This window comes from Peromyscus maniculatus, chromosome 1 (genome assembly GCF_049852395.1).
Source record: "Peromyscus maniculatus bairdii isolate BWxNUB_F1_BW_parent chromosome 1, HU_Pman_BW_mat_3.1, whole genome shotgun sequence".
Classification (NCBI taxonomy): Eukaryota; Metazoa; Chordata; class Mammalia; order Rodentia; family Cricetidae; genus Peromyscus; species Peromyscus maniculatus.
The window spans coordinates 55063402-55089518 of NC_134852.1; the positions used below are offsets into that span (position 1 = coordinate 55063402).

The 26117-nt window shown below is 52.7% G+C and overlaps 2 protein-coding genes across 4 annotated transcripts in view; one reads left to right on the plus strand and one right to left on the minus strand.

The window, feature by feature from the left end:
* The window catches only part of LOC143266908 (uncharacterized), a 74746-nt gene extending 61546 nt beyond the window's left edge, over positions 1-13200 (minus strand). For both annotated transcript variants that reach the window (XR_013041734.1, XM_076542853.1), the window contains exon 1: positions 13024-13200. Coding sequence is in view for 1 of the 2 variants with exons in the window: in XM_076542853.1 (XP_076398968.1) it covers positions 13024-13200 (177 nt within the window). In the remaining variant the exon portion in view is untranslated. The remainder of the gene's footprint in view (positions 1-13023) is intronic.
* Positions 13201-13218: 18 nt separating this feature from the next.
* Positions 13219-26117, plus strand: part of Kcnc1 (potassium voltage-gated channel subfamily C member 1) — a 45802-nt gene continuing 32903 nt past the window's right edge. For both annotated transcript variants that reach the window (XM_015987041.3, XM_006993550.4), the window contains exon 1: positions 13219-13788. In XM_015987041.3, coding sequence (XP_015842527.1) covers positions 13219-13788 — 570 coding nt within the window. The remainder of the gene's footprint in view (positions 13789-26117) is intronic.

The following is a 26117-nucleotide window of genomic DNA, read 5'->3' on the forward strand; positions in this document are numbered from 1 at the left end:
AGAAACGTCATTTAGACTAGTTTCAACTGTACATAGGCTATTCGTATCACAGTATCTACAAACTGAGCGAAAGTCCCTTTGTTTTTCCACGCTCCTCCTTTTTATGGCAATGGGTTATATACTCTCCTTGTCTACTCTGGTTTTGACTAGAAGCTTGAGAGTTGCTGTAGATCTCAAACTCTAGCTAGAACCGTCTACCTGGACCAGCACATGTCCTGAGGCAGGATTTGAACCCAGCCGAAGGGCTCCAGAGACTGTGCTCTTCTTGTCCTGTGCTATGACCTGCAGAGGAAGTCAGAAGAGAGCTGAAAAGAGGGCAGAAGCTGGATCACACCCTGGAGAATGGAAATCGGGTCCCCTGCTGTCTGTCCCTTGCCTCAGTCACATCAGGAGCGCCTATTGCCTACCCTATTTTCAGTGCAGGTGAAACACCCCTTGCTTCTGGGGCCACGTTCACATCACTGCATCTAAGGAATCCCCACAGTCATGCTGTCCAGCATGTGTGCACACACCTATAGGTGTGTGCTCACATGATAGCTGTCTCAGTTAGTTATTCTACTACTGCTGTGAAGAGGCATCTCACCAAGGCAGCTTACAGAAGAAAGAGTTTATCGGGGGCTCACAGTTCTGAGGGTTAGAGTCCATACCATCATGGCGGGGTGCATGGCGGCAGCAGGCTGGCAGGCACGGTGCACCAACTGAGAGCTGAAATCCTTATCCACAAGTGTGAGGCAGAGGAGAGAGGGGGTGGGGAGGGAGGGAGAGTGAGCGAGCTGGGAATGTCATGGGCTGTAGAAACCTTGAAGCTCATCCCAGCAACACACCTCCTCTAAATAAGGCCACACCTCCTAAACCTTCCTAAATAGTTGCACCAACAGGGATCAAATACTCAAATAAATGGGCTTATGGGAGCCATTCTCTTTCAAACCACGGCAGCATACAGACACTTAAAATGCACACCCAGCTAATGTTGACATTAAGAAAGATGAGTCAAGAGAGATTAAGGCTTCAGGTCTCCTCCCATGCATGAGCCTCTTCCAAGGCCTTGGGAAGAAGCCTAAATAGTCTAGGTTGTTTCTTAATTTTCAGAATAAATTACATTAAGCAATCTGTTATGATCATTGTATCTTTCTGTTCTGGCTTATTCCTATGTTTGGTGACATTTAGGGGCATTAAAGTCCCACCTAAATAAATAAATCTCACTTGGGTTGGGCAGAATATATTTTAAATAAATGGAATATATAAAACAGAAGCAATAATATTGAATGGTGAAATAAATTAAAATTATTCTGACATTATGAGGATGACTGTATTTAAAATATACGTTTAGAGCTTTGTAGTTTGGATATAAGCTTGTGTGTCTGAACACTGGTGGCCAAGTTTGGAAAGTTTGTGAAACCTTTAGAAGGGGGAGCCTGGCTGGAGGAAGTATGTCACTGGTGGCATGGTGGGGGTGGGGCGCTTGTACCTGTTGGTTTTGTGGCTGTTCCTGTTCACTTCCTGCTTCCTGACTGGATGCATTATGGCTAGCCTCTTGCCTCTGTTGCCATGCCTTCCCTGCCATGATGGACTGCACCCCTCAAACTGCAACCCAGAAAAAAACCCTCCCTCCCTCCAAGTGTCTCTTGTCAGGTGTTCAGCCACAGCCGTGAGAAAAGTCAGGAATGCAAACAAAGAGAGGCTCAGGGCTAGGGGTGCACACACACACACACACACACACACACACACACACACACACACACACACCATGTGCAACCCTCACCTGAATACAGCCCCGGGCTTGACACCCAGCACAGAAAGAAAGAGGTATGCAAAAGAGAAAAAACGTTCCAATGGAGCTATGTTAAAGACTCTTGAGCTGGTTGTTAATCCAGTCAAGGAAGAAAAGCAAATGATATGAACATATTAGGAAAATATGTTTGTGGATCTGACATAAATTGCTGACATCCACAAAACAACATAAATGTCATAAGCTGCCGCTATAGCAACCCCTCAACAGCATCAACACATTTTTTATGAGAATTATAGGTCAGGCAATATTTTAAATTCTCACCATGTGAGAAAATTCAAAATTCTTTGAATTCCCACAGACCATGGAGGAAAGAGACTTGAGTTTTCTCCAATTGTAATACCAATCCTGAAAACATCTTTGATGTTTCCAATATAGCCATGAGCCTGAAAGAAACATCCTGAAATTATCAATGGTGCAAAACAAGATCAACCGGGTTGAATGATCGCCATACTCTCTGTAAGGAAAACAATGGAACGGAAACATTGTCAATGAAATCTCTCAAAGATTGACAGATTATGCAGCCTGATACAGGCAGAAAGGGGCAGCAAGACTAAAAGGAGGAAGAGAACTAAGGCAACAGAAGAGGAACCCGCAGAGGATAACGGGGTAGTGATTCTTGGTGATTTTGGTTTTGTTTTCTTGTCTTAGACACATTTGAGCAGCCTGCATACAAGTCATTACTACCTTAAAATTTTACATCTGAAGGCTTAGTGAAGTGTTTGCCTCTTCCTGAGGACCTGAGTTCCATCCCTAGCATCCACATAAAAGCCAGGCGCAGAGGTGTGTATTGTAACCCCATTTGCTGTGGGAGCGGAGACAGGAAGGTCCCCGAGGCTCACTGGTCAGTGAACTTAGCCTGATTAGCAACACCAGGATCAGGGAGAGAGCCTGATGCAAATAATAAAGTGTGGGGTGTGTGCATGCGTATGGAGCCAGAAGTCAATGCCCAGCGTCTTCCTCAGTGACCCCCTCCCCACTTTTTATGAGAGAGTCAATGATTTTAAAAGGTATATTGGGACCTGTCAGATGGCTCAGTGGTTTAAGGTGATTTCCACCATGTCTGACAACCTCAGTTTGATCCCTAGAACCCACATGGCAGAAGGAGAGAGCTGACTCCCACATGCTGTCCTCTAAACTTAACATGTGCTATGGCATGCACACGCATGCACATGCGCGCACACACACACACACACACACACACACACACACATGCATGCACACACACACACCACACCTAAATGAATAAATTTAATGAATATTTTGAGAAAGGTATATCCATGTTCTGAAATTTAACTTAAACATTTCAGAAAAAGAAAAACATAATGAATGAGAACTTTTACAGATGAGCAACCAGAGACCATGCAGCTGAGCCTTTTCTCAGCAGTGACTATTTCTAGCCCGCTGGTCACTTTTCTTCACTGTCTCCCATTGTTTTATTAAGATATAACTCATGAGGCTGGAGAGATGGTTCAGCAGTTGAGAACACTGGCCATTCTTACAGAACACTCGTTAGGTTCCCAGTACCCACGTTATAGCTTTCAACCATCCTTAACTCCAGGAGAGCTCTAACACCCTCTTCTGACCTCTACAGACCTTCTGCACACATGCGGTGTACATACATATATACAGGAAAATGTCCACATATAGCCAATAAAATAAATAAATCTTGAAGTGTTTTTTAAGATAAAATTCACATGATATAAAATCTACCTCTTTAATTTCTTCTAGGTGTGGTTGTTCTCAAGAGGACGAAGCAGGAGGATTACCATAAGACTGAAGCCAGCCTGGGCTACAGCATGACATCCTGTCTCAAAAAACTAGTGAATAAATAAAAACAATGATAAAGTTAATATTTCAGTGGCTTGTGCCACAACCATTACCACTCTCTAACTCTAGAATGTTCTATTCTTCAAAGAAACATGTGACCATACCCTCCCTCCTCCAGCCCTGGACAACACTAACCTATCCCTATGGGTTTGCCTGTTTGGGGACATTTCATATGAATAGAACCACACCGTGTGTGGCCTTTTGTGTGCTTCTCTCACTCAGCAGGTTTCTAAGGTTTGTCCACATCATACATGTTATGGGACATGACTACTATGTATGAATAGAATTCCGTCATATGGGAATACCACATTTTATCTATTTATCAGCTGATGGACATTGGGCTACCTCCATTTCCTAGCTGCTGGGCACTACTGTGAAGCTCACAGGCTTTGTGTATAAATGTTTGGTTCCAATTCTCTTAGATATATATCTGTCGTGGCTAATCTTACCAGCTTCAGGGATTTTGAGTCATGGGAGAGGAAAACCCCTGGATATGTCTGTGAGAGTGTTTCCAGGCAGGTTCAGTTGAAGTGGGAAGACCACCTTGAATGTGGGTGTCACTATTCCAACACCAGGGATCCCGGGATGAGCAGAAAACATTAGAGGCTCTCTCTGCTTCTGCCTCCCCCACCCTGAATGCAAGAGGCAATATAACCAGCCTCCTCAAGCTCCTCCCCTGCAACTGGGAGCCCAAACAAACTGTTAAGTCGGTTTTGTCAGGCATTTCGATAAACATGAAAAATAATTATTACAACACCTCAAACTGAAATTCTTCACCTTTTCCACATCACTAGCATTACTATTGTCTGTCTTGTTGTAACTGTGCCAGAGGACACAGCGTGGCACTCAATCTGGCTTTTAACTAGTGGTGTTAACTCTTTCCAGTATGGCTTTGCAAATAACTTGCCCATTTTAAATTGGGTTGTCTTTGTCGAGTTAGGAGAGTTCTTTCTACATTTTAGACACTAGACCCTCATCGGCTCCATGGCCTGCAGATATGTCTCATGCTGTTGTCTTTTCGTTTTCTTGCTAGTGTCCTTTGAAGCACACAATTCTTTTTTTCAATGAAACTCAACCTTTGCTTCTGTTTTCATATCATACCAAGAAAGTATTTCCTACCTCCAGTTTGGGAGCCATATCGTTTCAGGTCTTACATTTTGAAGCTAAGACACTCTTTTTGTGTGTGTGTGTGTGTGTGTGTGGTAATAACAAATAACGTATTCCTTTATTGAAATATCTGCATGTTGACTTCAGGATTAGTTTTCAAAGCAAAAGCTTATATTTCATTTTAAAGTCCAGCAGAAAAAAAATCTAACTGAAGTCAGTTGGGAGTAGACTACTATAAATCATGAATACTAATGTTTATTATATTTGTGAAAGATTTAAATGTGCCTGTAACATTCTGAATGAAATATACACAAGGCATAGGTAACAGAAAAGATAAGTCAATCTATAATTTAAAAATTTGGAGAAGATGTATGAGGTACATTCTTATTCTAGTGACCTCTTGTTCTAAAAACATTTTCTGAATGAGGAATCCACAAGTAGAAGTAAAATCACTTTCCCCATTGCCATCACACTGGAGAACAATTACTTGGACCGTTAATTAGTGATCTTTTTTACGTTCTGGGTCTAAGGAGGTATTAAGTGAACCTCAAGGGGAAGCAATTCTCTTGTGGATGGCCAGGAGCTTGCTGGACAAAGCAGAGTTTCCTGCAGCAATGTCCCTTTGGAGGATGGTAGAAAACCAAGTGTGTAGCGACCTTCACCAGGGTCTAGAGCAGAGTCCAGACCACGAGGTGAGAAGTGGGTGCTGTTGTGTCCCCACACTGCCGTGGAGTGAACAGCCATCAACAACACACACTCTTCAGAAGCATCTGAGTGAGGGCCATGGTCAACAGGAGCGGGACAGCGCAGGCCAGCCTGGGCAGCCGCAATAGCAGTGCTCATGGCCTGAGCCCCATTTTAGCGTCTGAGCCACTCTTAGTTAATATTTTTAATGGCCTGCTTGGGACAGGGATCCTAATTTGCTTTGCTGTGCATGGATTTTCAGTCGCTCCAGCTTCATTTCGTGAAAAGACCGTCTCTCTGCTAAGCTGTGCTGACACTCTCGCCCATAACTCGGTGGGTTTACTTCTGGACTCCCAGTTCCACTCACTGAGCTATGCATCTGTCCTCTTGTACTAACTGAGCGTCGTCCCTGCCATTGCCAATGGAGGTGACCACTTTTGTCGGAATTTGAATGCTTCTGAGTAAACAGAACTGATTGAAGTGTTGCTAGACGATTAGAGAGTATACGGCTTTTAGACCCATCAGGACGGCTCAGCAGGTAAGCGCACTCGCTGCCAAGCCTGAGGACTTTGAGTTTAACCCCCAGGAGTCACATGATACATCTGTCTGATCTCTAAGTACATGCCATGATCTCTCCTCTGTCTGTGTCTCTGTCTTTGTCTCTCTCTGTCTCTGTCTCTCTCTTTCTCTCTCTCTCCTCTGTGTGTGTGTGTATATGATAAAGTTTTTTTTAAAGAAATAAAGCTTTGTTCTGGATTTATAAATGTTATGTATTTATATATTTAACATGTTTATCATTTAATATCTATCAGCTTTCAAAAATTAAAATGTCATCGTGATTTATTTTCTATGTAAATAAGTATTTCCTTTAATCTCCAATTTTCTATTCTTTTTGCCATTTTTAAAAGTGTAACTTTTGCTGGGTGGTGGTGGTGCATGCCTTTAATCCCAGCACTCGGGAGGCAGAAGCAGGTGGATCTTTGTGAGTTCGAGGCCAGCCTGGTCTACAGAGTGAGATCCAGGAAAGGCGCAAAGCTACACAGAGAAACCCTGTCTCGAAAAACCAAAAAAAAAAAAAAAAAGTTTAACCTTCAAAATGCCTTGGCTTCATGCCCACCCAGCATCTCCTGGACCCGCCCCTCCACAACTGCTGACTGATAGACACCTGGGCACCCACTAGTGCACCCGAAGGCACCCGAAAGGAGGACCTCAGATGCACTACAGAGTGAGGGGAGCTCTGTAGGAATGGGAAAACTCCAGCTGCTTCTGCAAAGAAAACCCAGGGGCCCCCACCTCTTGCTGCTGGGAGGATGCTTCTAACAGTGCTCACAGCCACCAAACCCACTGTCCAGTGCTCTCCTGACCAACCTCATGTGCCTTTGTAGGGAGCAGAGGAAATCTCCTGTGGAGTCTGGAATGCATGTGTATTGTTGACATGGGTGCAGCCATGACAGACACCAAGGCATTGGACCCATGGGGAGCTTGCAAAGCCATTTCCCCACAGGTGCCAGGCTCAAGAGCGATGGCAGATCTTCCCTCCGGAGTCAGGGTGTGAGCAAGAGGCCAGCGTGTGCGAAAGTCAGCGGTGCAGTTTCTTCCTCCTGGATGTTTGTTTACCACCTGAGACGACTCGCCTGGAGAGGCCTTCTAAAAGGACGAGCCCGTGTCCCCCCCCCCCCCCCCCCCCCCCCGTGCTGTACCTGATCACCAGGCTGAGGTTCCGGGCTGCCAGTGGTAGCAGGAACCCTCCACCTAAGGGCACCACCCATATGGACTCCAGATTTCCTGTACGTGCGTCTGCATGTCTGTCCTTTCTTCATGTCCTTGCTGGCCCAGTTAGGGTTCCAGCAAATTGCCTTCATCATCCCGGCTCCCTGTCTCATTCTCAGAGCCAGCAGAAAAGGTGGTGGTGGTGGTGGTGGTGGTGGTGGTGGTGGTGGTGGTGGTGGTGGTGGTGGTGATGGTGGTGGAGGTGGTGGTGGTGGTGGAGGTGGTGGTGGTGGTGGCGGTGGTGGTGAACTCCTCGCCCTCCCAGGGCCAAACCCAAGGAGAGCTGATGTCCTGTCCCCAACCACACTGACACTCTACAGCTGTGCATGGGTAGGAATCTAGGGAAGAGAGATGGGATGGGGTTAATCCTGAGAGAAGAGGCAAACAGGGAGAAGCACAGGACACTAACTCATTAAAACCCACAAAACAGCAGCGAACCTCTCACACAGACAAGGAAGCAGAAGCCCAGAGAAGAGAGCTGACTGATTTATGCAGCTAGTGAGCAGCAGAAGCAGTGTTTACAACCAAACCTGACTAGAAAGTTTTAGACCCCCCAGGGACAGCTTGTGGAGACTCTGGGTCACGGGATAGCTGTGAATGAGGCCCAACACAAAAGTCGTAAATTTACTTAAAATATTGTGAGATTTGTTTTTAGATTTTTTTTGGGGGGGGTGGGGGGAGGTAACTTGGTAGCATGGTTCTGGAGTAGGAATGTTGTGGGAGCCCATTCTTGGATTCCTTGTGGCGTTACCCAGCAGGTCCGCATAGAGGATAATTGGGACCATGGGCCTGAGTGCAGGTGTCTGAGATGGCCTGCACTTGGCTGTGCTGGGGGAGGAGGTCTTTTGCTCCACCCCTTGGCGTCTCTATAAAAACCCTGGGGCAGAGACAGTCGGGGCCTGTTGGAAAAGGTTTCAGGTCCTCTCGAGGCTATCCTTAATTTTCTATCTGTTTATCTCCGCAAGATTCTCCACAATAAATCCTTCTATCTAATATTTCCTGCTGCTCACACTCAAGAAAACTGGGGAGCTGTGGGGTTAGTGGGTAAATGCCCCACAGAATGTCACATAAAATAAAAACGTATATGCTCCTGTAACCCACAGGCTCTAATTGGACACCTTCCCATTTAATGTGTAGCCCAAGATAATTCTTCATCCGGTGTGGTCCAGAGAAGCCAAGGGATTGATGGACATCCATGCTAGATGTTTCTGGTGCTCATGGCTGAGAAAGTAGCTTCTAACGACATCTAGTGGATAGAAAGAACCTGTTAATTTCCCTACTATACAGAGCATAGCACCCCAGGTTCTCTGGTGCAGGGTGCAGAGTGTCTTCATTGCAAATGTTAAGAGGCCCTGGTCTACACACACACACACACACACACACACACACACACACACACACACACCGCCCTGAGTGTTCTTTTTCTGGACTTCTCTGGAGCCTCTGCCTCGCTGCATGCAGCTGAGCCCAGCACTGGGGTCACCATCCAAGCTACAGACAGGTGGCCAAGGTCACCCATTGCCCAAGATGGCGCCTCTGGGTTTGCTCTCCCTTGCCCAATAGAGGGAGGAGGTCTGACTTGGAAAGGGGACACCTGCCAGCTCCTTGGCCCATTCGCACTGGGCAGCCAGAAGAGATTCAGCAGAGCCAGTTTAGGGTAGATTCCGGGCCCAGCCACAAGATGGCAGCCCAACCCACCGGGAACACGGAGGCTCCTGACCTGGGAGAGCAGCACAAACCCTGTGCCAATCTGGACGAAGGCCTGAGGGGCTGGACTTGGGCCAGTTCCTGAGCCCAGCAGGACTAGACCTAAGGCCTGCAAGTGCCAGGTGTGACAACATAGGTAGAACTTGGCTTCAGGTATCCTCTCATATATTTTTTTTTTAACTCCCCACTCAGCTCAGTTCATCCTTTGAGTCCGGCTATTCCCACGGGGGTCTTCCTGCATCCCAGGACTCCTTCCTCTCCAGCTTGAGAGACAAATCCCAGAGCACAGGAGTTAAGGACACAGGGAGGAGTACTATTCTCATGTAGCTCTAAGCCTCTGAAGCACAGGGAAGCTGAGTAGCTTGCCTAGGGTCAATTAGTCAATGGTGGGTCACTAGAGATCAGAAGCCAGGCAGTCTGTTCTGGTCCCTGCTCAGAACCCCGAGACGGGACAGACCATCCCCAAACCAGACACAGCTACTAAAGACACTTTGGTACAGGACGGTAGACCTTCCCTTGTGAAGGGGCAGGCGGCCATGCTGTGGACAGCTGACGGGTGGGAAGGGGTAGGGTTCTAGTATTTCGGGGGAGGAAGCTGGCTTGGTCAGCAGTTCCTCCCCTCCATGCAACCTTCTTTTTCTGTTCCTTGTTTTTTTTTTCCCCCATGTTTTCATCTTGTTTTTTTTTTTTTTCTTTCTGCGAATGTCAGCCTTCTCTTGGTGTGAAGGGGAGGTGAGAGAAGAGACTTTTATGTCCTTCTTAGGATACAGAAGTGGGAGCACCCCTTGAAGCCTAGGAGTGGGGGGTGTCACCAGGGTCCAGAGTGAGAATCTTAAAGGGGACACTTCGGGGAGTATTCCCCATCTGAATCCAGTCTGCTTGCCCCTCGGAGTGTGCTAGATCCCCTTTCCCATGCCCTCTCCCTCCAGCCCCGGCACAATCCTGTTTTTCTGGCACATCCTCCAAAATTAAGGGTCCTCACTACCCAGCTGTCCCCTACCAGGAGTTTTTTCTTTGTCCCAATCCCTTCTCTGCCTGCTTCTCCCCAGGTCACACTGTGGCTCCCCTTAGTAGTCACCATGGAGTGGGGGCTGATTGGAGCTCAGTACCTACCCCTCAGAGACCCCCGTAAGTCCCCACCCAGGACTCAGCCTCAGTCAGGGAGCCTATGAAGCTGGAGCTCTAGGGTCCCGAGGCCATTCCTGGCATTTCCTAAGTCACCCAGACTTCAGTGAGGGGCTTCTGTGCTCAGGGTTATGCGGAGAGAGGCCAAGGCGAGCCCCCAGAGGTGCTGGTACTCCTTTCATTGAAGTGAGATGCGCTAGAGAGACATTTGGAGAGCCAAGCTCTGATCCTGTGTGGCTTTGCAGACAGGGAAGAGGTGGGCAGCCTGAGCCCCTGAGGCTGGCTCCTCCGGTTTCCTGAGGAAGAGGCCCTGGATTTCTCTCTGAGAGGGAGGGAAAGTCTAAGGAAGCCTCTTTCTTGGTGTTCATCTTGACTGTTCACAGCTGGGTCTGTATGTGTCCCTGTCTCCACATGCCTTTTTTCTGTTTTTAAAAAAAATCTCATTTCTGGGGTCTCTGTGTCTTTGTCTATCTATCAGTCCTAGGGTTGGGCAGAGCATCCCGAGAGCCTGTGCCCCCGGGATCTGAACTGGCCAGAGTGAGAAGGACACTAAGAACCACTCTTTATCCTGCCTCACTCTGAGACCAAGAGAAATGGTTGGAGGAACACTGTGATTAGCCTCCGGAGGGAAGTCTCCTCAGACCCCTCCCCTCTCTGTCCACACACCTCTGCCCCTTTCTGATAACTCTGCCTCTGACTCCACCTCTGCTACCTTGTCCTCACTCTCGCCCCCCCCCCCCCATCTCTCTACACTTTTCTCCTGTGGCACGCAGACCTCGTATTAAGGCTGGAATTCCCATGATCAGGTGAGGAGAGATGTCTGGGGCACAGCTTTGTCCCCAGGCTCATAACAATGCCTGTGGGTCAGTATAGACAGACAGCTGTCTGTAGAGTTAGCAAAGTGCCACAAGTAAATAAGAGCCTCTCACGTCTTAATTAAATCCCCTTTGCCAGGCAGGGCAGCCTGTGTGTGATTGCAGTGGACGGCAATCGATGAGCATCTTTCACAGACCAGCAGCCTCCGGAGCCCGGCCTGACCTGCCAGTCCCTCTCAATTCCACCTGCCCACTTCTCCCCAAAAGCTGGGAGCCCCCGAAGGTCAAGAGCTAGATCTGATTTGCCCCTTGCGACTTTGTACCGAATCCGGAACACATAAGGAAGGAATGATAATGATTGCTGATTAAATAAACCGATGGGTGGCTAGCACAGGCCTGGAGGACTGTGAGGTTAGAAATACAATCTCTGTCCCCGGCATCAACTTCGAATCTGTAGGAACCACAGCCCCTAGACACACTGGCTCACTACCCAGGGCGGCTGAAGCTATGGGGGAGTGGGGCTATCAGCCTCCGAGGCGCCAAGCGGTCTTTGCACTTCTTCTCATGAGGTAATTCGGGTTATGGGTAAACTGAGATCTATGTGTCATTCTTGTGACTAAGTCACCCTGGAGTTAGGAAGGGTCCAGAGCCTGAAAGGGTCCAAAGGGATTAAGGGGCGCTCAGGATTAATCATTAATGGAGAGTTGGGACCGGGGGATGGTGAGAAAGGTACTATTTTGCAGTCCCTATTAAGAGGATGTCTCTGGAAGGATCATGGCGCTTTCAGGTTTCCTGGGAAGGGTCGGTATTAAGGGATTCCTTGAGAGGTCAGTACTAGTCCCGGTCAAGGAATGGCTTGCCTGCGCAGAGGATCGGATGTCTCCTGGGTTAGAAGAAGAGGAGCTGGCCGACGCCCTTCTCACCTCTGTGTGACCCGGGGGCGCGGGCCCAGACGTCGCTGGGAGCCTCCGCCCAACTAGTGGAGCTCCCCGAGGGCGGAGCGTCGGCGGGTCCCCACTGAGCGAGAGGCAAGGAAGGGCGGGCGCCCCCAGTGCCGGGGTTGAGGGAGGCCGGGTTCGGCGCGGGCCTAGGAGGGGGGCGCAGAACCAGGGCTTTTTAGGACCCAGCGCGGCGCCTCCCTCCGGGGGCGAGTGCGGCTGCGCGCGCCGTGTGCCCGTGTCCGGAGAGCCGCGGGCTGGACGCGGACCGCGCGAACGAGCGAGCGAGCGAGCGAGCAGGCAGCGGAGCAGCAGCCCGGAGGCAGCAGCGGCGCGGCGGCGGTGGTGGCGGCAGTGGCCGCTCCGCGCCTCGCCTCCCTGGCCTCGCCAGCCTCGCTGCGCCGCGCCCGGACCTACCACCCCCGCCTCCCGGGCCCGACCTCGGCAGCGCCCCTCGCCTCGGCTGCCAGCGCCACCCGCCCTCCCGGATCAGGGAGCGGAGCGCGGGGCGCAGAGACACCGGAGCCAGTGTCCGCCGGCCCCGCCAAGCAAACCGGGCCGGGAGAACCTTCGCTCGGCCCAGCGCGGCTCAACAGCCGTCCGGGAGCTGTCCCTTCAGCACCGCCGCGGAAGCCCGAGTCCCAGCGCAGCCCCTCGGAACCCCTGACCCAGGGCGAGCGCATCAGGCGCTGCGCTCAGCGGCCGCCCGGCGGGGCAGCACCCAGGTGCCCCAGCCCAGGGGACCCGCCATCTCCTCCGGGAGGTGGGGAGAAGGAACGAGGAGGGCGGGCGGGCAGCTGCACCCGCCACAGAGGGGAATAGACAGCCAGGCAAGGAGAGCCGAAGGGGACCGGCCGCACAGGGAGGAGAGCAGCCTGCATCCGTGCCCACCGCACCGGGAGCGCGCTGCGGCGACCACCGCAGAGCCGAGCGCGGATTTCCCGCCCCCCCACCTTCCCCTGCTAGGGTTGGTCTATTGGTCCGGCCCCCGGAACGGAGCAGCTGACCTTCCCCTAAAAAGCTTTGTGTCGGTTTCTCCATTTTCCCGCTGAGATGGTACCCGGAGCCCGGCCCCCCCACCCTCTCTCCCCTCCTCCCGGGGCTCGCCGCTGAGCGCCGCCCCACTCCCTCCCTCCCTCCCTCCCTCTTTCCCTCCTTCCTCTCCTCCTCTGCCTCCTCCGCAGCCAGGCCAGCTCCCTCTCACATTAGGTGCCTTAGAGACCCTTGGGAGCCCGCGCACACACCCCTGCACCCGTACCTGACGGACAGCTCCCCCTGAGGGAGCTTGGGTCGCTCGTTGGGGTGGGTGGCCAGAGCCGCGGTCCTCTGTGCCCCCCGACGGCTGGGGGGAGGGGGGAAGAGGCCCCGCGCCCCCCCTCCCCGTCGCCAACTCCCCCTGGCGGCAGCTCCCATGGGTGTCGCTGGGCCGCGCCATGCCTAAGGGGGCGCCGCGATGGGCCAAGGGGACGAAAGCGAGCGCATCGTGATCAACGTGGGCGGCACGCGCCACCAGACGTACCGCTCGACGCTGCGCACGCTGCCCGGCACGAGGCTTGCCTGGCTGGCGGAGCCGGACGCCCACAGCCACTTCGACTATGACCCGCGCGCCGACGAATTCTTTTTCGACCGCCACCCGGGCGTCTTCGCTCACATCCTGAACTATTACCGCACCGGCAAGCTACACTGCCCGGCCGACGTGTGCGGTCCGCTCTACGAGGAGGAGCTGGCCTTCTGGGGCATCGACGAGACGGACGTGGAGCCCTGCTGCTGGATGACGTACCGCCAGCACCGCGACGCCGAGGAGGCACTGGACAGCTTTGGTGGCGCGCCCCTGGACAACAGCGCGGACGACGCGGATGCCGACGGCCCTGGCGACTCAGGCGACGGCGAGGACGAACTGGAGATGACCAAGAGACTGGCACTCAGTGACTCCCCAGATGGCCGGCCTGGCGGCTTCTGGCGCCGCTGGCAGCCGCGCATCTGGGCGCTGTTCGAGGACCCCTACTCATCCCGCTATGCGCGGGTAAGTGACAGCTTCTCCATCAGCTGGACCTGACCAGGAAAGGCAGCTTTTGCCGCTTCCCGCGGGCAGGGTGCAATGGACAGTGAGTTCCCAGAGAGTTCTGAACTGAAGGGGGTGTGTGCGTGTAAGTGTGTAAGAGAGAACTTGAGTCTGTATTGCTGGTTGTTTGAGAGCATATGAATGGGTGTTTGTGTGTGTGTGTGTGTGTGTGTGTGAGTAGACTGCCATGCATATTTATGTAAGCATACTGGTGTGTATTTGGATGGGTAAAGTATGTGGGAACAAGTGAGCATATGTGTATGTTTGAATGTACATGGCACCCCACACTCCTGTTAGTGCCCAGCCGTGCCTTTGGCAGATGTACACTGTGAAGGTGTGAATTGCCCTTTGGGGAAGGAGGGGGACTCCTTCCTTCTTCCCAGGTCAGGGAGTCTCTGGGGTAGAGAGGAGGGTGTCTTAGCCTGCTGGGAAGCTAGAGGCAGACAGCCCCTCCCCTCTCCAGGGACCTTCCTCAAGCCTTCTGAGGAGGTGGTCTTGGGAAGGCTCACGCATATTCAGAGCTTGATGATTGAGGTGGCTCTGGGCTGGGGGTGGGGCGCACAGAATGGTGACCTCTGTGACATCTGCCCTCCTGGGTCTGGGAAGAGTCCAGAGGAAGAGCTTGAGAAGGCCTTAGATTCCTGCTTCCTCTGGCCCCTGGCAAGAGGCTGGCAGGCAGGAAAAACCTTAAGGGGAAATGTACCCAGAGGAAGTGTGTGGAGTGGGCGTGTCTTCCTCAGCCACACCCCTTTAGAAACAGCAAATTGTTACTAGAGAGAAAGGACACTCTGTTGCTGACCTTGGCCCTTCAGATGGCCTCCATGGATTAGTTTCCTATGTAGAACAGCGAGGATGGTGGACCCCACAGAGAGACACCTACCCTGGAAGACAAACTCTGGGCCTTTCAGAGCTCTGTTCTCTGGCCTGAAGAGTACCAAGGATGAGAGAGAGAGAGAGAGAGAGAGAGAGAGAGAGAGAGAGAGAGAGAGAGAGAGAGAGAGATGGGCAGGCTACCTTTAACTGCTCCAGGTCTCTTCTCTTTGGCTGACCCGGAGGCTGAGCTGGAGCTGGGGTAGGGGGACATGAGGAGGAGCTGGAATCCACAGAAGATCAGTAGACAGATACGCGGGGGGAGGGGTCTGAGGTGCCCAGGACAGGGAAGGGCTGTACAGGCAGCCACCTGACAGATCTGATGCTAAGATAAAACAGAAAGACCCGTGGGCTGGAGACCGCAGCTCAGAAACTCACACCTCGAATCCTAGAACAGGTGCTGGGGGCAGGGATGCGGAGAGAGAGAGCACGTGGCCTCCCATGTTGGCACTCAGGATTTTGGCCAAGGTCAACCTGGAAGTTCAAGGAAAATTTGAATCAAAACCTCCTGGACCTTGCTCTCTCCTGAGATGAACAAAGGTTCAGGGTGGCCTGGGACCCTGCAGAGGAGGCCTCTCTTCTCCACCCCCACCCCACCCCCTTGATGACAGAGGCCACTACAGCTAGAGGATTATGTAACTGGACTATGCTGAGCTGTGAGGAGGGGCTGGAACGTGAGGCTGAGAGAATGAACCAGTATGGGCTGGGAGGGATGCCTGGCAGGCTCAGCCAAGGCCTGGGTTACAGCAGCCCTCCACTTACATTTGACCTTGGCCCCTGGAAGGGAGGCCAAGAAGGCCCAACTTCTCTAGGGAAGTTACAGAGGGCTGAGCCCCTCCACTCCCCACCTTGGACGCTGCCCTGATCAGTGCACCCATGTTGCAGGGCAGGTGAGGGTCGGCAGGGTCACTTGCTGTCTCCACCCACGCGGGGGATGTGGGGTTGCTTCACTCAGTGGAGACAAACACAACACCTACGTACAGGTTGTGTCGGCATAAGACCACAAGGCCGAGAAGTCGAGAAACTCTCCCCCGGAGTGTCCGCTGAAGAGCAGACGCAGGGAAAGCTGCAGTCAGAGGTGGCAGGTGGGGTGTTGGGGTACAGGTGGGTGTGAGTGGGTGCCCCACTCAGGACAGCAGTGCTGCTTTCTTCTCTGATAGCCTCACAGAGAGGATGTGGACCTTTTCATTTGCATCGGCACCACACGAGAACACTGAGACCCACAGAGGGACGGAGCACTTAAGGCAGAGCTGGGATTAGAACCAGGCTCCTGCTGCCCGCCCGCCCGCCCGGCCAGCCTGACTGCATTGCGCTGCCTCTCTGCAGCCCTGCGCAGAGACCAGCCTGCTGCCTGCCTCCTCCCCCCTTCCCTTCCCTCTGATGCTGCCCCCCCCCCCTGCTGCTACCTTTGTTTACTCCGCCCCTCAGAGCCTGGAAAAGCCTCAGATTGGTGGGTCTGGGTTTAGCATCCGATTTTTTTTTTTCTCTAGATTCTAGACCTGAATCTCACGTGTGATATAGTCTGTGTGTGTGAAATAAAAACTAGAAAAGCTTGTGCGTGAGCTTCTGTGTGGGTGTGTGAGAGACTCCTCGTGTGTAAGAATAAAACTATGGTAGGTGAGTGTGACTCTGAGGGCACACATGTGTGTTCAAGTGTGTGTGTGTGTTTGTGTGTGTGTGTTGAGAGAGTGAATATAAGAGAGATCCTTGTGTCAAAGAAATGGGATGTGAGATTGTATGTGTGTTGATAGATGGTGTGTGTGTGTGTGTGTGTGTGTGTGTGTGTGTGTAAGAGAGAGAGACTCTATGAGAGAATGTGTGTAATAAGAAAAAAAAGGGATGTTGTAAGAGAAATGTTGCATGTGAGACTCCAGGTCAGTGTATCTTGGAGATGTGTGGGCAGGTGTGGAAGTGTACGTGTGAAGCTGGGTGTATGTGTAAGCCTATGTGTGCGACACTACCTGTGCATATTCTGTGTGGCAGAGTGTGTGTGGCTGTGTGTTAAGAGGCTGTGAGGCCCCATGTGTGACAATGTGTGTTTTGTATGAGAAGGATCTTAGATGTGTGTCATTATTGCCATTAGTGCTTGTGTGGGAGAGACATTGTGTGGCTGGGGTGTACCTGGAAGAAGGTGAGAATCTGTAGGTTCCCTGCCTGCTGGCTCCATCTCCTGGGACTCCTGGGCTGTCTGACTGAAGAATATCCTTGCATGCCATACCTCAGAAGATGTATGTTCCACCCAGGCCAGTTGTGGATGTATGGGCCAGCAGGGAGGTCACTTTCCCCTAAGGAGCTATCAGGACATCGGCTGTGGAGGATGGGGGCCCCTTGGTTGGGACAGGATGTCCCACTGGAGCTATAAGGGGCAACAGTGCTGGCCGGAACAGCTAGCCCCTTGTCCTTCCAGAATGGGGGTTGGGGAGCGAGGGGAGCTGGGGCAAGCTGAGCCCCACTTGTGGTCTGGATTGTGGGGTGTTGCAGCCTCAGACACGTGGAAGGTGTGAGTGGTGGTGTAACTATGTGGATGAGGGGATGAGGGTGTCCTGGACAAGATGCCTCCTGAAGTCACACTGGGCAGGCACTGAGGTCTGAGCAGGCCTTGGCAGGCAGAGGAAGTGCAGTTCTTGTGTGAAAAGTTGCAGAGGTGTGAGAGCAGGCGTGTGAGAGCAGCTGGCTTGAGCCTGCCCCCCTCACCTCCTCGAGAGTCAGCGGAGGTCAGAGGCCTCGGGTCTTCGTCTGTGACTTACAAGTTGCCAGGAGCATTGTTCACTGTCATATCAGGGCCAGTGATGGTCTCTAGGCTGGGGGCCAAGAGTGTCCCTAACATATGCATGTGTGTGAATGTGGTGACATCAGTCCCCACTTGACCTGATGACTACCAACGACCTCAAAGCTAGGGAAGCCCCACCTCTGTGCACTCTGCTGTCCACCTGACCCCCGTCCCTCTGCCTCTCTGCCCTGTCCCTTAGTCCTTGGGAATTAATGACTACACTAACTCTTCTTAGCTCTCTGGGGAGGGAGTCACCCAGTGATTAGAGTGAAGAGCCCAGCCGAAGACAACTCTGGGAGCCCAGGCTGTGGCCTGAGGTAAAGATGGAACTATTAACAGGGACTTCTTAGCAAGCTGGCTCCTCCCCAGGACAGGGCATACTTGTCATGGTAGCATGACACCCGTAGCAGCCGCATGGCCCGCCCAGCCACCGTGCTTTACCAGGAGTCCTTGTATTTTTTTTTTATTGTACCTTCAAGCCCCCAAGGCCTTTCAGTAAAGAAACCACAGACTAGGTGTCTGGTAAGATGGAGTCCTTCAGCCCCATCACTGATGAAGAGAGTTGCTTGAGGACCGACCACAGAGGTTCACACAGAGCGTCTCCGAGGTGACCGTGGATGGCCACAGGCACGCAGGAGACAGTCGGGAACTTCGGCTGCTGTTGTGGCTTGTCTTATCATCTTGCTGGTGTTTCTGCTGTGGCTCTGCCCTGTTGTCTCACCTCACAGCCGTCTCCCAACTTCATCTTCTCCGCTATCATTGTGCCTACTTCAAACCACCGTGGTTCCCTCACGCCCACCTCTCCAGCAGCTTAGGGAATTTTCCCCGACTCTAGTCCCGGGTCCTTCCAGTCCATTTTTCCACTTGGCAAACACAAAGGCCCTTTGACCTGAAAAACTGGCCAGGTCATCAAAGCCTGCAGGACTTCCCAGGCTCATCCTGGGGCCTCTTGGGTCCAGCCTGACTCTCCAATGTGCTCTTGCCTGGATTTAGTCACCGATCACTGAAGGATCGTCCGACCTGGCTTAGTTGCTTACAGTTGCAAGTGTCCCGTTCCCCCAGGAGGACTCTTTCTTCCTAGCTCTCTCCCCTCCTTTATTCTTCACACCCACCTAAAAAGCAGTTCCTTAGCCGTATCCTTCCTGGCCCCAATAGACTGGACCAGGGTTCAGTCCCAGGGCCCCTCCCTTCAGAGCAATAATCTGGTTGGTGGTTGGACGTTCATGAGAGGCCGTGCTCAGTTCAGGTTTATCTCCTCCAGGTTCTAAGCTTCCTCTACACTCAGTATAGTAGGAGCTATTGTGAGAGGGGAGGTTGAGGTCCAGAGAGGAGTGATGTCTCAAGGTCACAGGTGAGCAGGTTGGGAGCCCTCATCCCTAACTCCAAGCTCTGCAGGCACTTGGGAGTCCCAGCTTGGAGAAGGTTTGGAGTCTGCCACCCTGGGGGGCAGCTTCAGCGCTCTGGAGGTCTGGCATTTGCTCTTAGAAGCTTTGAGGGCTGTTGGCCTAGTCTCTCAGGGGAGACAAGACTTGTCTCGGAGGTGGGGGAGGGTTCTGGTAGGGGCTCATTCCAGGGGCCACTGCCTGAGCCAGGGACCTCAAGCCTCCCACGACAGCTGAATTTAGTGCCTCTGGCTATTCTGAGCAGTCTCATGACCAGTGTATTCCACTCTGGACCGAAAGGTCAGGGCCTTAAGCCGCACCCTGCTGTCACTCCTGGATCGGCCTGGCCACCACCCCAGTCTTAGCTCCCATCTGGAGAGGTGGCTGGGAGGCGAAGGAGAGCCCGAGAGACTCCAGGGCAGTGGCCGCCAGCTTCTGTTGAGGAGAGCTAGTTGGTTGGAGGGGACTTGCCGTGTGCAGAGGATGGGGGCACACAGCCGCTCTCGGGACACCCTCAGCCACCACTATTGAAGAAAAAGTTCTCCAAGGGCATGGATTAAGGTCTAGAGGAAAGCAGACTGTACTCAGGACCATGAGTGCAAGGGCCCATACAATGGGACCATGCAGTGGGGGGCTAGACATTGGGCTCACCTGTGAAGAGAGCACTGGCGTAAGTGGGGGTCGGCAGCTGAGGAGCAGGGTGAGGGTGGGGGTAGAGGAGTCCGTGAATGGAAAATCACCACCAGGAAACCTAAGGCTGTACCAGCTGTAACTGGAGTCTCACTGAAGCCAGGCTAGTGCCACCCGACGTTACCAGGAGTGGTGAAAGATGAAAAACCTGACGAAATAGAGCGGTGAGAGTGCTTGGTGGGTACCGTGGAGGGCATTCCGACTAAGTCAGCTCGATGAAGTTCTTTCCTTAGAGTGGCATCTTACGGGAAGTGCGCAGGTGGGCCCAGGAGGAGGGGCCTGCGCGGTAATCATTGCCCCCTTCCTCTCCCAGGACAGAGGGCACAGACTCAGTGAGGGGAAGGCACGACCCACCACCACGTGCGTCAGTGGGACCCACACTCACAGTGCGGGCTCTCTGCTGCTCTTGGCTCCCAGTTTTGAAGAACTGCAGACCACACCCAGGTGCACTGTCCGTCCTCTTATTACCGCCCCCGCCCCATTTCCTCTCCAGATGGAGGTAGAATAAACAGTCATCTGCCCTCCCAGACCCAGTCCTGATGCTTGAGACTCCTCTGGTCAGTGAGTCCAGGATGTGGCCCAAATTCCTAACAACTTCCAAGTCAAATTTTGCTTATCATCTCCCTTTCTCGGTGCCACCTTTTATTAATGTGCTTACGCATGTCACGCTGTCTAAAGGGCTAGATCCACAGGTCTTCATCCAGTTCTCACAGCATTCTCTGGACAACATTATTATTTCCATGCCCTTGCCACAGAGAGGTGGAGTCACATGTCCAAGGTTCCTTAGCTCATGCGCAGAGCAGTCAGAATTCAGGGTCTGCCTTCTGTGCCTATTCCAGAGATGCTGGGGTCTGCAGCCTGGCATGCTCCAGGCGTCTGCTTCCATCTGGTTCCCAAACCTGTCCCGGGATCCTGTTCAGCAAGCCCTGACCCGGATTGTGGCAGGAGAGCCATGTCCCAGTTGAGCTAAAGGAGCTCTCTGGCATTCTCAAAGAAGGAAGTGTCCCCACAGTGCCCAGCCATCTCCCACCCCCATTCGTATAAGCTAGGTCCCTCAGGAAATGGCAGAGGAACCAAGGAAGATGGAAACTTACCTTGTGTGCATCGTTGTATGAAAACAATGCTGGCCGCTCCTTAGCTCTGAGTTTGAGGCCTGCCCTGGTCCCAGACCGTGTCTCCTACTCTCCGCTTTGGTCAGATTCCCTCCAGCCTCCTGGTCTTCGGACTTTGTTTTCACCTCTGGACTTCTGCTCATCTACTCCCCCCCACCCCCCGTGCTCCCCCCCCCCCCCACTTACTGTACTTTCTGCTCCCTTCTGAGCATGCAATCTGCCCTCCTCAGTTCCCAGCTCTCAGCCTGGCTGTCTGGCTGCGCCAGCCTCCTCCTTTTGGACTGAGGGCCCTGGGTACCGAGGCACCACGCTTGCACAATTTACACTAGACCTGAGTGGGTAACCTCTGAAGGCCTGGAGCCAGGGATGTACAGACCATCATATGTGGACAGATGAGATCACATACCAACTCCAGGTTGTGGGCATCGGACAACTAGACCAGAACAGGATTTATAGCTTGACACTAAAGCTACTGAGCTGCTCTGGGCAAGATCCTATGTCTTGGGGCTAGTTTCTCCACTGTCACTCAGGAAGGTTGATCTCAGTGAGCACTAAGAGCCTTGTGGGCCTGGCATGGCAGAAGTTTAAGAATCCTGGACTTCAGCTTCCCAAAGGAGCTGAGAGACAAGTGAATCCTTCCTCTCTCTCCTTCCACACCCCAGCCTAGCTACCCTCCAGGACATAGGTGAGTTCTCTGGACACAAGTCCTGGCAGCAAGTGGGAAGGAGCCCAAGGGAAGGGTCTTCAGAGCCTCTTTTCACTTGGCACATTCAACCTGTGCTTGCTCATTCATTCATTCATTCATTCATTCATTCATTCATTCAAAGCATAGTAGCTTTTCCCCTGCTGGGTAGGCCGCCAGCCCAGTGGCAGGTTCAGACCTGAGATACCACTGCTTTGGGGCGTGCTTCTCCAGCCCAGTGGCACCAGCTCTTTCCCTCTGCCAAGGGCTCTTTTCTTGGCCGTTGGCCCTCAGGGAGCAGCAGGAAGCCATTCAGAGGGGACCTGTGGTATCAGACTATTTCAGAAAGGAGCGCTGGGTGGGACAAGGTAAAGGTCTTGCCCCTGGCTGTCATGGAGGCTGAGGGATAGGTTCTGGAGGACCTTCCTGTCCGGGCTGACCCCTGAGAACTACCTGGGGTGCTTTAAGAAGTTCAGATTGCTGGACTGTGTCCTGCAAAGGTTCTGTTCCTAGCCCGGTCCGTTCCTGGGTGACATTAATGCTAGCAGGGGAGAGTTCCTGTCACGGGGACTACATGGGTGGCTGCTGTTCCAAGCATGGTCCCTTGACCATGAGCAACACGAGCTGAGGAGGGTTGGCTTGGGGCTTGTTAGAATGGAGTCTCAAGCCCCGCCCCAAACAGCCTGGTTAGAACCTGCATCCTAACAGGATCCCCAGATGACTCAGGTGTGTTAGAGGCGGAGGGGTCCTGATGTAGGCAGTGGTTCGGAGCCTAGGAAGGGTGGCGGTGTCAGGATCCGTGGACCACTGGATAGTATGTGTAGGTTGGCAGAGCAGTTCTGTGACTCTGATCCTCCTTTGCAGCCCCGCTGGTGGCAAGATGATGAAGCCTGGGGGTGAGACCCCTTCCCAGCAAATGCCAGCTGCCTCCATTCGGCACACAGCTTTGTGGGGAGGGTGTCCTCTGGTTTTCCTCATATGGTTTTCCTCATATGCCAGCTTCAGACTCATCCAGAGTCCACCCACATCCCCATCACCTCTAACTTCTCTAGCTGAGCTACCTTTGAAAGCTATTGCTGTGGCCTTCTGGCCTCCTCATCTCAGCCCTGGTCACCCCGTTCTGCCCAAGACCCTAACCCAGGCTACTGGACCCCATAAGTCCTTGGCTCTATCTCAGTTGGGATTCTGGGCTCCCTCAGAGGAGAAGCCTGACTCTTTCCAGGGACTGTGAATGTCTGTAAGAATGGCCCCTTCGGCCTTCTTTCTTAGGCCCTCCCGCACAGGCCCCACTCACGCATCTTGTTGCCTCCTCTTCCTCAAGCTTCCCTCCAGGTCCCCTCCTTTTAGGTACCACGGTTTTCTCCTGGGCATCTGACGTTCTGTGTGTTTTCCTCATTTGCCTTGCTTGTTTGTTCTCCTAGCATGTGGGTTTCATAATGCCAGGAATTTTAGCCTCTGTTACCAGCGGTGGCATCCCTTAAGCCCAGAGCAGTACCTGGAACGAGATGGGTGCTAAGTAAATATTGGTTGAAAGTCAAGTAATCTGGCTGTGGGTGGGGGGCGGCAGTGCACGCCTGTCATCCCCACACTCAGGAAGCAGAAGCATGAGGACTCCGGTGAGGCTAGCCTAGGGTACGTAGCAAGGTTTCGTCTGAAAACAAAGAAGATTATTAAATGAAGAAAGCGATGGTAGGATCAGAGTTCAAGATTGGACAGGGGTCATGCCTTTGGGTCCACCCTTCACTGAACCCCTTCCTTATCTGGGAATCCCCCCTCTCCCATACTGGGGCCATGATGAACAGACCAAGGTGTGGTGATGAACTGCTATGATGCCCAGATCAGGGTGTGGTTACCTCTGCTACCTGCAGGCACTCTAGGCCTACGGATGAAGGAAGGTGTTCACATCCAGGGCCCTCTCCAAACTCCTGCCTCCCCTGCATCAGCCTGCGTACTCCCAATCAGAGATCCAAGACCAACACACAAAAGCTCCCGAGCCCTGCAGGGCACAGCCTAAGCCAACTTCTCCTGGGACACTCTCTCTTTTAATTGTTTTCTTCTTTTATTTTTTTAATGTGCATTGGTGTTTTGCCTGCATTTACGCCTGTGTGAAGGTGTCAGATCCTGGAGATCTGAACTTACAGATAGTTGTGAGCTGCCATGTGGGTGCTGGGAATTGAACCCAGGTCCTTTGGAAGAGCAGCCCGTGCTCTCAGTCACTGAACCATCTCTCCAGCCCTGACTCTCTTTCTCTTGAAGGCCAGCCAGGTTTTCTACCTTTGCCAATGAATCTTCCCTGCCCCCTCTTGTCCTCTTTCCTCTGTCAGGTATGTTTGTGGGAAGTTCTAGGCATGAGACGCTGGATTTCAAAACAGACTTCTTCTCTTGGAGGTCTAGAAAGGATTTTTTTTTTAACCCCAAATTCCTCTACTTGGAGCCTCAGTCATACATTCAGTAAAATAAATGTAGAACAGCTCTCTACCATTGGTTCCTGGCTATTTGACCCTGGCAATGTGACAAAGTCCTATTCTCTCCTTAGGGCGGGCCTCTTGAGTGGGGAGACCTGAGGTCAAATCTCAGCCCCACTACTCACCAGCTGTGTGACCTTGGACAAGTTCCCTAACCTGTCTGTGCCTCAAGAGAAGGCTATTAATAGCTCCTGACTCATAGGGAAGTTGGGAGGATTAAATGTGTTAAGCACTCAGCCCAGAACCCAGAACGTAATCAGTGTTTAATTATTGTAGGTTTCATTATCTTCTCTCCAGCTAGTGGCCCTGGAAGACCCGAACCTTCCCCTGCGTCCCACCTGTTTTCTTCTTTGAATTCTCAAATCTCCTACAAAATACCTCTTCCACGGGTCACCTAACCTTTCCTGGTCCACAGGACTCCAGTTTCCAGACTGTCTCCCAGGATCTGGTTGTCATGAGGTCACTCGGGGAGACAGACCTGGATTCTCCCATGAGACTCCCATTATTACAGGCAGGTCCCATTCCCTTTGAGCCTCAGTCTCCCTGTCTGTTGCAATGGACCACTCATCCCGGCTCTTCTTCTGTCTCTAGAGGGAGGTAACAGAACGTCCTTCCACCTGCTGGGTGAGAGGGAGGGAGGGCAGGCGGGCAGGCAGCTGACATCAGACTCTGGCCAAGAGCCAAATTCAGTGACCTGAGATGCTGACATTGTGCCAGTGTGGTGGGCCTGGCAGTGGAGGAGACCACACACCTTAGCTTCTCAGTCAGGAAGCGCTCAAGTCCAGGGAGGGGCAGTGGCCGGGGTCCTTGAGGTCCAGAGCTGCAGGATCTTGGGACCAGGGATGAGGGCTGCTGTTGGTGCCAGCGGACAGGGACAGTGCCCATTCTCAGACTGGGCTACCCCGCCAAGTTGACGCCAGGCGGGTGGGGACAGGCTAATATTAGCAGGGGCAGCCCCAGACAGCTGAACTCAGGAGCCAGCCTCACCGTGCCCAGGCTGAGGCCACTGCAGCCAGCATCATGGCAGACAAGGGAAACTTTCCTAGCCTCTGCAGGGCCTCAGATGCCCTTTCCACCTCTCACCCAATGGCTGCCAGCTCCGTTCCTGCCTTCCCCACAGCCCATCGCATCCCACATCTTCGCTTTCGTCTACCATGGTACACGAAGGGACTCCTGCCCCTCGTCTGCACATGGAAAACCTTCCAGGGCTACTGTTAGTGCTCTGTATTGATTTAGTCACTTCTTTCTCCAGCAGCTACTGAGAATACCACCTGTGGGGGGGGCACTGCTGTCCAGGCTAGGAGTCATGTTAGTAATCAAGCCAAGAACGAAACAGTCAGAAACTGGTGCCCTTGGGACCTTCCATGGCAGCGTGAGAAACTGAAAAGAGAACAGTGGATGTGCAATATGCCCAAGGGGAACCAGTGCCACAGAGATGGCAATTTTAGCAGAGCTGGTTGTGAGGGAAAGGCGAGAGAGAGTCACATGACATCTGGGCAGCAGAGTGAGTTGGATGTACAAACCTGTGAGCATGGGCCGGGGTTCTAGGCACAGCAAAGGCATATCGAAAGCCAGGGGACGGTGGTAGCTCAGAAAGGGCTGTGCTCCTCACAGACTTCCTGCAGGGTGGCAGGGGTCGGGGTTCTGCCTCGGTGTCCTCCCCAAGCCTGCCAGCTCCAGAGCTTAGCCCTCTCCATGCCTGCAGTGACGTCCCCACTCCGTGGCCACAGCGGCCCACACAGGCCGGCTCTTCATTGAAGGGAGTTTCTGCCTGGGTCTTTAGTGACTTCTGTCTCCTTTCTGAAGACTGGCCATCCTAGCTGCCACAGACTGGGATGGTGAGCTGGCTCCAGAGCTGGGTGTGAGGCCAGAGGGAAGTTGGTGAAGGGTTCGGCAGACAAAGCTCGTGTGGTCGTTTCCAGCCCCATAGCTGCTCATGGGCTCCCCACTACAGAGTATGTCATGAAAGCGACTAAGGGAGAGGCCGGGGACCGTACTAGCCAGGTCCATCCTAGATCTGGAGATTAGAAGGTATGTGGTCTCTGCAGTCCTCAGCCACCTTGGCTCACCAGTGGGAGGAAACGGAAAGCCGCGGTGGGACTCCAGCGAATTAAGACACAGAGAGCTTTACAGATTGCACGTGGCCAGCACAGGTGCAAATTAGATCATTCTCACCATTTCTTCAGGAAGGTGTTTTTTGAGGGCATTCTGAAGTCTTGGTGGTTCTTAGAACACACATCTCCTGTCTACAAATGAAGCCGGTATTACTGGAGTGACGTCCATGGAGTCCCAGGCCTGCCGGGAGGTTTCGGGGGGACT